Below are 11,070 nucleotides of genomic sequence, written 5' to 3'. Positions count from 1 at the left end.
TCTCTCTCTCTCTCTCTCTCTCGGGTTTGTTTGAGTCGAGCTGTCAGTGTTTGGAATGTGTTTATGAGAGCTGCTTCACCTGAACATCAGCGTTTCACAGGTAATTATTATTAATAGCTTCTGATATCTTCAGACATAAATCTATAATAATGAACTCTAATTTACAGTCAATTAAGTTTTACAGAAAGAGTTCTACAGTATTTTTGTAAACACAGTGAGGTGGACCATGTAAATATCACACTATACTGTACACTAATATAAAAATAATACATTGCAATAGTTTATTTCTGTTCTGTAAAAAAAGTGCTGCAGAGATAAATGTGCATTCAGCCATGAGTACCATGGTATTACAACATATTCTCTCACTGCACCGCGGTATCGACGCTGTGTTTTTTCTGAGGGAAACAGGTTTTGCAAGGAGCTTTGTTGGTTTTTGATTGAAGTCTCAGTGAATTTGTGCTGTTTTATAGGAACGGTGGGTTTTGTTGACATACATGCTTCAGGTCTATTCCGCTGTCTACAACACAACACCCACCGTTGTGTCCTTGTTTGTGGTATTGTGGAGAAATGATGGAGGAATGTGGGTTTGGTTCTTCCTCTCCTGTAGGATTTCACCTTCACACTACTGAATCTCTTGCTTTTCGTTTCACTCTCACATCTGCAATCCATCCTACTCGATCACTTCAGTGTTTTTGAGGACTTGGACCTTTTCTGTCCTGCATTTCAGATGAAAGGCAGATTGTTTGTGTTTGTTTGCATCTTAAAATTCTCTCTCATGTGGTTGTAAACCTGTATGTGAGTCTTTCTTCAGTGGAACACAAAAGAAGATATTTTGAGAAATGTCTCAGTGGTTTTATATTCATAGATTTCAATGTCTCTCTCTCTCTCTCACTCTGTGTGTGTGTGTGTGTGTGTGTGTGTGTGTGTGTGTGTGTGTGTGGAAACATGAAACTGGTCTGTGACATTTTACAAGTCACTTCCTCCTGCACATATCAGAGGTTTATATTTATCCGTGTGGAGTCCTGTTTTCCTAATAAGGTTCTTCAGTAGGACAGAGGGCATGATGGGAAAGCGTGTACAAGGACGCACGCAGGGTCTGTTGTCTTTTGTTGTATGTGGTGTTAAGAGAGAACGAGAGCGATACAGGTGGACTGAAGTGCTGAAGTTCACAGACGGCCCGATATAAACGCTGTTTTCATTCCAGTCAGTTGTAAGAACACCTGTATATGAGCTGAAGAGAAACTCGCTCGACACCATCAGAGTGATTGACTTCTTTTTACTTTCATCTTTTCTGTCAGGTGAAGACAACGGTGTTTCTTTTGTTGCTCTGTTAGGCTTTGATCTCATACAGAAATGAACCCTCGACTTCCTACAGTAACCATGAAATTTGAAACTGTGGCTATACAAATGGAAATCAATCCACATGGAGTAATGAGTTATATCAAATAATGCTGTTTGTAGGCTTCTCAAGTCATGACACAAGTCACTTGGCTACTGCAGTGCAGTTTATTGTGCAGGGATGTTTTTACACTTATCCTCACAGAAAACCCTCTGGTGCACAGCATGTTGTATTTCTAGCTCTACTTTTGACATTTTCTATTTAAAGTACTGCAATATATCGCAAATGTGTATCGTATCGAAATACATAGCAATATATTGTATCGTGACCCATCTATCGTGATATGTATCGTATCGGGAGGCACTTGCCAATACACAGCCCTACTTATTACTATAATATTAATGACATACTTTACTTAGGGATTACATATTTAAAAACTTAATTCTAATATTAGTTAAGTAAGGGCTAATGTCCAGGCAGCCGGTTGTTATGGCAGAAATAAGGCTCTTGTGTCACACTGAAGGGTTTATTTCATGATAACAGATGGCTGCTTGTACATTATCCCGCTTATTACACGCCTACTTGACACATGAGAAGAAAACTGGACATGAAATGTATTTTTACCGAATGCAGACCTTCTGTGAGGAAAAGCCGTTTACTTTTATTTAAGAAACGACGTTCAAATGTCACGAACAGGCAATTTGGTTTAATAGTTTGTAAATTTAATATAATATGTTATTAAAAGACATATTTATATTTAATTTGTCAAAACCTGTCAAAATGATTTGCTGCATGCGGGTTACCGTGTGTTATTAGTTTTGAGCAGTTGTTATGTGGGAATAACGAACCCGCAAATGTCACGATTGGCCAATCAGAATCAAGCATTCCAACCAGCCGTGTAATAGAATAGAACTAGAAATGTGTCCTTGTATTTAATTGCTTATCTATTTTGATCATATTTACTGTGATTGTTAGTATCTAACTAGTAAAACTGGTGTAGTTCTGGTTTGACTGGAGGACCAGCGGAGCTCTTCAGTAATAAAACAGAGCTGCTGGTGAAGCTGATCAGTGTGCATGACCTCACAGGTTAACCCAGTGTAGCGGGTTAATCTGGTTAAATGTAACAAATCTGCACCCAACGTCTAAGCAGAAAATATATTCTGGTTACCAGTCTCACCAGTCATTCTTTCAGAGGAGCTTCCCACAGGAGAACGTGGTTTTGCGTGGATGTTTCCTAGCTCAGAAGATTGACGAAGATCTCCGTTGTGTTTCATTGAAGTCTCCGATGTTTCTCCTCAAATTACTCGGGAGAAACAGATGAAGAGTATGGAGTTGAGTATTTGAGTCAATGTGATGAGAAATGTTTTGAGATCTTCGATCATATTGAGTTTTGATTGCAGACGAGACACATCTGAGCTCAGTGTGACACACGGTTGACATCTCTTCTCAAGCGCTCATGACAGATTTCTGACTGTTTTTCTCAGGAGAAACATGTGAGATGTTAAAGAGCTCTCATCTGTGACTTATGGCCTTCGCTGTAGACATGTTATTAGCATGTTGTCTGTTCACGTGTGGTCTCACACTTCACTGATGTCCATTCATGTTTCATTAGCCATGCCTAGACACAACATGGATCTCCAGAGGAGTCAGTGGGAGCCTGTCCAGAAATCACCTTGGATCATGCGATTGGCCGCGGAGCAAAGTCCCACCTCTTCAGGGGCGGAGTCAGACACCGAGGGCAGCAGCACAGAGAGTGAACGTGTAAATCACATCTTTCCTCTTAGAACTGACCTGAGCAGCTCCAGCTGCTGGTGTGTAAACCACTCCCGCTCTCTCCGTCTCTTTCACAGTCTCAAATCAAAGAACCCAGAAGAGAAGCCGCAAAGCTCCTGACGTCACCCTCAGTGGTGCAGCAGCGAATCACAGAGCTCGACCAACAGAGAGAGGAGCTGAAAATCGAGGTGAGCGGAAGTGAGGTCGTCATCATCATCATCATCATCATCATGTGTGTGTGTAAAGCGAGAGCGACGTCATGTTTCTCTTCTGCAGCTGCAGCTGGAGGTCGCGCTGCTGCAGGGAGAGCTGCAGACGGAGCAGGAGCGTCTGCGCAGACACGCAGAGCAGCTGCACGTGTTGCAGGAGAAGGACAGACAGAGAAAGTGCCAGCGCTTGGCCTGCAGACAGAAGGTTTGTGTTGGCTGCGGATGGATCAGGATGATGATGATTTGACTGATCCTCCGTTTGTCCCAGGAGCGTGTTCAGCTGGAGCAGGAACGTCTGAAGGTGGAGGAGATGAAGAGCAGGTGTGAGGAGCTGGAGAAACACATCCCCACGCAGCCGGAAGACCTGCGAGAACAGATGGTGCTTCAGCTGAAGCAGGTGACAAACGTCTGACCGCTCGTCGCTTTATCACCTCTGCACTACAACACACTGACAAATGTACTATTGCTATTTAAGACAATGCGAATGTTAGTCTTTTTACTGATTTATCCCTTATCACTTAATGTCTTTCTAGTTTATTCCACGCTGTCTTTTAATGGTTTACCGTGATAACAACGGTTAGTATTTCCGCCTCATGTCTGAATGACCGTACCAGTGTTCCGGCTTGAAAATCCCTGTCCAGCGTCAAAGAAAGCTATCAAGAGTATAATGTAGATGCAACATGAAACGTGGGTTTTGTTCATTCATGTCAGGAGAGTAAATCAGGAGTTTTGACACGTGAAACAAAATAACGCCAGACACACCTGTTGATTCACGTCTGCTCCTGTGAGTTGGGTTCGTGGACATAAACTCGTGTTGTATTTCAGGACAGAGATGCTTTTGAAGTGTCGTTGAGAACGTTTGAAGACATGGAGTTTCGTGTTCTGGAGTTGGAGAGCGGAGTAGAAGACGATCGAGAGGAGGGCGAGAGGAGCACGTGTGAGACGGTGGAAGAGCAGGACATCTCCAGAGTCCAGCAGACGCTCCACGCATCACAGGTCAGCTGACACCCATTTCACAAATGAAGATGATCAGACAGAACGTTGTTTGAGCCCTAACTTTACAAACTCAAGTCTGACTGTAAGTGATGTTCTGCACGTTTACGAGCGCATCTGAATGCATGCAAACCATCTATACTGTATGTACATGTCATATGATCCAGATGGGCATCTAGAGTATCTGTGCCGGGTGTCGTCCATCATCTCTGAGTTCACAGTGCACACGCCTCCATCTGCTCATTGACTCAGCTGTCACTTCTGACCCCGAGCTGTCAATTCACCAAACACCTTCACCATCACCCTGACACCGAAGCCTGCTGCTGAAGCGTGTGACGATGTAATGCTGGTGTGTGTCTGTTGTTCAGGAGCGGGTCACGCAGCTGGAAGAACAGCTGATGAGGATGGAGAAGGAGCGAGATGAGGAGCTGAACTCCCTCAGACAGGAGAAACGAGAGCTCCTTCACAGATCTCAGAGGGTAACAGACTCACGGCTACACTGACGGGGTGTTGCTAGGGTAGTTTGTTAATGTGTGGATGTCTGGTCGTTGTTTGGGTTCTTACTGAAACCTTCTCTGTTTCTTTGTTAAATCAAATTTCCTCGTTGGCTTCGCAGACGTGAATCCTGATTGGTTGGCGTAGAGCAGGGAGACGTAATCACACCAGAGAGCATGTGATTGGGACGGGTATACATCTGCGTAGTCTCGTGTATTTGTGAAACATACGGCTTATCCGCTAAAGCAAACAGACTTGTGTTCAACACTGTCAAAACCCAACATGGTGTTTAATAGTGACTGATCTGAAGTCAGCCGATCTGATTGTTACTGTGAGCAACAGTACAGTGACCTGCTGTGAGCAGGGCATTATGGGTCTGTCACTGAGAGAACATCGTGAGATCACATGGGTGGAGAGAGAGAGCGAGAGAGGGAGTGTATGTGTGAGAGAGAGAGGGCAGGACGAGAGACCGAGAACACACACTCACTGTTCATCATGCAGCAAAACTCGACGCACATCCTGGTGAGTTTCAGTGTGTGCGTGTGTGAGAGAGAGTGTGCGTGTCCTGGTAATGATAGTAATAATATGAATACTTTTTGATCTTGTCAGGACATTTTTGGTCCTCATAAAGAAAACGGCTTATAAATCAAACTAAGTGATGTTCAGTTGAAATGTTCAAGTGCAGTTTTAGTTTTGTCTGATGGGACAGTGTTTGTGTGACGTGATCACTGAGTTTCTGACTGAAGCTCATGAGAACGTCTGTCTGTACAGAACGTGCTGTGAAACCTGCAGATCCTTTAAATGACTCATGTGTGTGCGTGTGACTCAGAGCGAGAGAGATTTAACTCTATCATCTCTATTCTCACTAGCTCATCAACATCACTGACCCGGAGTCTTACAGGTCGTTCACACTACGGACCATAACTATAACTATAAAAATCACATTTTAAAAATCATTGTAGATTTGAGAGCATATCAGAGTTCACAGCACAACTGTAACGATAGACACAGTGAATGATATTGGTAGGGTTGATTTTTGTGTAGCGGATGAATGATCAACATGTCTGGTGGGTCTCTGAATGTTGTTTGGTGATTGCTGATCGTGTCTATTATCTGCATTAAAGACTGTAGCAGTCAGGAAGTGATGTGATTGATGTGATCTAGTAATAAATACTAGATACTATAGTCTAAGCAAACTGGAAATATACATCCCAAAAGCACAAGTGCACCTTCAGCCTTGAGAGACACCCGCATGTGCAGTCAGATTTCGGAGGAAAGATGCCTTTTTTATTGCTGTAACACTCCAGCATGAGATCTTAGAAATAACATAATATCATTTTTACCCTAACAACCATTCAGTTACCTTAGCAACCACATAGTCCTGACAACCACACACAACATGCTGATGTAATGACAGCTGTAGTCATCTTCATCTCATTATACTGCCAATTCTAATTCTAGACAGCATTGCATATTTCCTTCACTTGGAATTCAATCCCATAATGCATTGCATTACTGCAAACAAAGAGAGAAACACATGTGCTGTGGATGTAACTGTGACACTGTTTCGAAGCAGCGCTGTTTATTGTGTGATTTTGTGTGTTTGGTTGTCATTGCAGCTGCTTTATTAAAGGGGTGCTGCAACGGTGCGTCATGCATTCTGACTTCTTCACACGGTTAAACGTGCTGTCTTCTCATGCTTAACATGGTCAACTTGTCAAAAAACCAGTTGGGCGTATGACCTAGTATTTCTGTGCTCGATACACTCCCCCAGCGATCGTACAGGTTTCGGAAAGTTTTTTTCGAACAAATAAAACTGTTTCGTAACAATTTTTCTTAGTCCCTTATTGGACAATTCTCCTGGAAAAGCACGCGGCACGCCCACGCGGCAGCAAGGAGAGCAGGAGAAGGAGCATGCGCAGACGTCACTTTCTCTTGTGTGCAGGAGAGAGAGAGAGAGAGAGAAGTTCAGGTGTTTGTTTGTTCGCTGCATTTGGGTGATGAATGTTATATAAACGGTGGATATAACGCTGGATTTGGAGATGGTTTGAAACTGATATATGGAGCCGTCCCAGCGCTAAAAGATGGCGGACATGAACCGCACGCGGTGAGTGAAACTGATGTCTGTGTTTTGTTGGCAACGGGTGCGCATGTGCTTTAGTTCAGCCTGCCCGTCCCCCCCGCACGCGCCGTATGCTTTCGGAAATAATCCTACAGCTGTATCTATCTTTTATAAATGTGATCAAACTAAAGACTCTTCGAAGACACTAAGTACGGAATACTACTCTATAGGTACTCAAGATTAATATGAGATGGGCAGAAACCGCGTGTGTTAGGGCCGCTTTAAAGCGTGTTTAAGTTTTAGATTTACAGACATGACAGATGTATCATGTGCACACTAAACATCAAGGACATCTTGTCTTTGTAGATTTTGAAAGAGAAGAAGCCTCTCGCCGATTGGTCCAACATTACTGGCTCCACCCCCTGCGTGATGTCACTGTCCCCCGTGAGCGTTCACAGAGCGGCACAGGTACGTTCAGTTGTTTGACATGTGTGGACGGGTGTTTATTTAACGCGCTGACCGTGCTGTTGAAATGTGTTCAGGACTCACTGAAGGAGGCTTCCGGGTTCCCCCGTAGACGCAGCTCGCACAGGAAAGTCCCAGACAGACCTCTCTCTGCACAAGGTGAGCGCATCAATCAAGCTGTGATGAAACACACGGACACAATGTAGCTCAAACAGCAGGTTTTATTGGACAAAAGAAGAGAAAGTGCAGCGGTTTGTTGTGGCTTATTACTTGTGTGAAGCTTCAGGATTAAAGGTGTGTCTGTGTGAGGATTACTGGAAGAACAAGTGCAACCACTACAGTCCTGCGTCTGGTTTACATGAGCCGTTCATCTCCTGAACAACATCAGCACAACAACTACACACACACACACACACACTACAGACGACGTTACACACCACCCCTGTAATGTGTGTGTGTTTCAGGGTGTGTTTGAAGGTGTGTGTGTGTGAGTCAGTCTTGATAATCTAACGCAATGTTTAAACAACACTATCAGTAAGAAAGAAATCTATTGACTGAATTATGGGATGTGACCTCGTTATATTGCGCGTGGGCAATTTCATACGAAGGTCAACCTTACCACGAATAAAAACACAATTTTTACCCAAAGGTTTTCATCATAACATTTGATGGTTTAAATAGCCATGTCAAGTTTTTAAAGAATTGTCAAAATTGTCATGGTTCATATTCCTCACAAATGGGCACATGTGAAAATGAAAATATGAACCTGGGGTACAGACTGATATTTTTAGTCAAATATAAACAGATAATTCAATATATCGGTAATAAAGAGTTTATAGTATGTCTAGTCTTGACTGCAAATGTCACATCCATAATGCTGCATGCTCACTTTCTGTTTTTTTTATTCTTACGTCTGATTGGATGAGCTGTGTGTAACAAATGACCACACACCGCTGTGTTGTTTGACCTACGGGTGATGAACGTATTATATGTTTGTGTGTTGTTTTCAGTGTTGGTGAGGATGACTCCAGACAAACAGAGCTGTGAGGCCGGGTCACCTCGTCTTCATCACTCCTCTCACAGACTGAGTAACGGACTGAGAACGGGTCACAGCGACTCCTCACAGACGCCCTGCAACAGCACAAACACCTCCCGCGCTGCCAGGTGAGACGGAACATTTCCTGAACAACTGCTCATGTGGACATCCGAGGTTTCAGAACGACATCGACAATATATGAGATTGTATTTCTTAAAGCCGCTAGGAAATGTTTTTCTATTATCCGAGCTCCGTCTGCTGTCTGATCACATGACCTCTCGTCCCCGCAGCCCTCAGAGTGTGCTGGATCTGGTGGAGATGGAATGGAAGGTCAGAGAAGCCAAAGCAGAGAGAGAGCGTCTGCTGAGAGAGAGAGTGAGATACTGACACACAGACAGCTGATGCACGTCACGCTTTACACTGATCATAATATCACTTTATCGCCTCTTGTCCTGCGTGCTCATTGGTCAGTTCAGCTTTACGCTACGCAGGAAGAGTTGATATTTGCACCCCAGGTTTATAAGGGATTGTATCTGTCACTTCGTGAAGTTTGATTGATACATTTTAAGAGAAACCTGCTGTGCTCGTTGGGTTAAGTTTGTGAGGTTTGTCACAGTGATGTAACGTGCCGAAGGATTATCTTACATTGTGTGGCTGCAGGAGGAACGCCGCCGCCTGCTGGTGGAGGAACAGAGACGGAGAGATGTGAACTCTTTAAACGTACAGACACATGAATCAACAGCAGAATCAAACGCTGAGCAACACAAGTCAACACGCAGGACACCGCTGGAGGTGCGTCTGCTGTTTTCTCAGTTGTTTGTGTTTGTATTAGTCGTGCTTTTATTGTGTTGGATTCGTCTTTGTCGTTCAGCAGAGCGTCCCGCTTTCTCTTAAGGCGAACTTTGACCTGCGCTCTCATGTGGAGGCTCTGGGTCACAACGTGAGCGGATGCATGGGAGTGAATTTGTCTCCGCGGAGGTGCGGCGGCTTTCTGACTAAGCGTGGAGGCCGCGTGAAAACGTGGAGGAGAAGATGGTTCATCTTTGACCTGGACCACCAGCGCCTGGCGTATTACACTGGTGAGAACCAGAACCAAACAACTGAGTTATGTCTAGAGATCAGTGAATCACAGAGGCTTGAGGGTTTGTTGATAACAAACTCTTGAATGACTGCTCATTACACATCATGACATAACACATGATATCTGTTGTTGACTAACTGATGATGGGTAGTTTTATCAGCCACACAGCGAGAACGCCCATCATTTATAACGCCATCAACATATGCGCTCCTTTTATTAAATACATCCTAATTATCTGGTGTTTATTAAATCCACGTTCATGTTTTCTCAGAACTGGATGAGAAGAAACTGAAGGGGGTGATTTATTTTCAGGCTATTGAGGAGGTTTATTATGATCATCTGAGAACAGCCACGACAGTGAGTCTTGTTTTTCAAATCAACTATTGAACACGTGACTTGTATTTGACAAAGTTATTCATATAAATATAAACAAATAAAAAAATGACTGTGGTATGAGGGCTGTCATAACTGACTCTTCTTAATTATTGTGGCCACTGGCCATAAGAATTCCTGATGTTATTGCGATATTTATTTCAATATGTAAAATAATTTTCCATTTTTGGGGGGCGGTCAATAAATCACACTCAAAGCTTGAGTGTGGGGATGCAGAGAAATGTCAGCCAGATTCTGACACAGAATTAATTACATTTTTATCACATGTGCTATAATTCTGAAGTTGATATATAAAGATCCAGTGAACTCTCAGCATGTCTGTAATGAAACTGTGTTCGTGTTTAAACTTTCATTTGTCCATGTTTGTGTGTTTGTGTCAGTCTCCGCGGCCGAGTCTCACCTTCTGTGTGAAAACATACGAGCGTCTTTTCTTCCTGGTGGCTCACAGCGCTGAAGCCATGAGGATCTGGATGGATGTTATTGTGACGGCCACAGATGAGCACAGCAGATACTGACCAGCAGTAAACGCTCTATTCAGTGTTAAATGTGTCAGCTTTGTTACTGGTGCCGTGTGTTTGTCCTCTGCTGTTCTGCTCTACACTGCACTGAGCCAGCTCCACACGCCGGGTTTGATTTGATTTCTTACACATTATTTATTATTGTCACATATATTGTAGATTTTGTAATGGTGGGAATTGGGGGATATTTACATTCCAAACAATGTGTGTGGACTTCTGCATGTGCCAAGGACTGATTCATGTCAAACCAATTTAATGGTTGATGAAAATGATTTGCCAAGAATATTTACAAACAAAAGCAAAATAAAAAGATGGATTTTTTGTTATTTAATGTGATTAAATTGTTCTTGTAAAATACAATGTGGCCTTTTAATGTTGTATATCTAGATTATATTGTTCAGTGGACGAGAAGACGTTTTGTATTGTTTTGATGTTGTCAAGTGATATGAATGGGAACACCACTGAGACCAGTCAAACCCACATGAGCTATATAAACACTACAATTCATACGTTTATGGTCACTTTCTTTTTCTGTCTTTATCTTTTATTTGTTTTAGAATAACAGCAGTCATCACAAATATGAAATAACGCAAATGTAACTTTGAGAATTATGTTGTGACTCAGGAAAATGCAAACTCATTCATAATAAAGTGTATAAAATAATAATAAATAAACGAAAGAGAATTTCATTACAAAACTACGTTTT

At 42.8% G+C, this 11,070-nt stretch overlaps 1 protein-coding gene across 3 annotated transcripts in view; it reads left to right on the top strand.

The window, feature by feature from the left end:
* Positions 1 to 10,724, top strand: part of LOC130558264 (pleckstrin homology-like domain family B member 3) — a 14,001-nt gene extending 3,277 nt beyond the window's left edge. The window contains exons 1-15 of one of the 3 annotated variants that reach the window (XM_057340582.1): positions 17 to 100; positions 2,952 to 3,100; positions 3,190 to 3,300; positions 3,389 to 3,526; positions 3,590 to 3,718; positions 4,147 to 4,317; positions 4,683 to 4,793; positions 7,238 to 7,339; positions 7,414 to 7,495; positions 8,347 to 8,500; positions 8,663 to 8,747; positions 9,033 to 9,164; positions 9,244 to 9,451; positions 9,725 to 9,810; positions 10,227 to 10,724. In XM_057340582.1, the coding sequence (XP_057196565.1) occupies positions 64 to 100; positions 2,952 to 3,100; positions 3,190 to 3,300; positions 3,389 to 3,526; positions 3,590 to 3,718; positions 4,147 to 4,317; positions 4,683 to 4,793; positions 7,238 to 7,339; positions 7,414 to 7,495; positions 8,347 to 8,500; positions 8,663 to 8,747; positions 9,033 to 9,164; positions 9,244 to 9,451; positions 9,725 to 9,810; positions 10,227 to 10,361 (1,830 nt within the window). In that variant the 5' untranslated portion in view covers positions 17 to 63 and the 3' untranslated portion in view covers positions 10,362 to 10,724. Of the gene's footprint in view, positions 1 to 16; positions 101 to 2,951; positions 3,101 to 3,189; positions 3,301 to 3,388; positions 3,527 to 3,589; positions 3,719 to 4,146; positions 4,318 to 4,682; positions 4,794 to 7,237; positions 7,340 to 7,413; positions 7,496 to 8,346; positions 8,501 to 8,662; positions 8,748 to 9,032; positions 9,165 to 9,243; positions 9,452 to 9,724; positions 9,811 to 10,226 lie in introns of those variants that run through there. The other 2 variants (XM_057340583.1, XM_057340584.1) reach the window with 2 other exon arrangements.
* The last annotated feature ends 346 nt before the right edge of the window (positions 10,725 to 11,070 follow it).

The sequence above is a fragment of the Triplophysa rosa genome, linkage group LG8 (assembly GCF_024868665.1).
Source record: "Triplophysa rosa linkage group LG8, Trosa_1v2, whole genome shotgun sequence".
Classification (NCBI taxonomy): Eukaryota; Metazoa; Chordata; class Actinopteri; order Cypriniformes; family Nemacheilidae; genus Triplophysa; species Triplophysa rosa.
The sequence above is the reverse complement of the archived record's forward strand: the minus strand, read 5'-3'. Positions and strand labels throughout refer to the sequence as shown.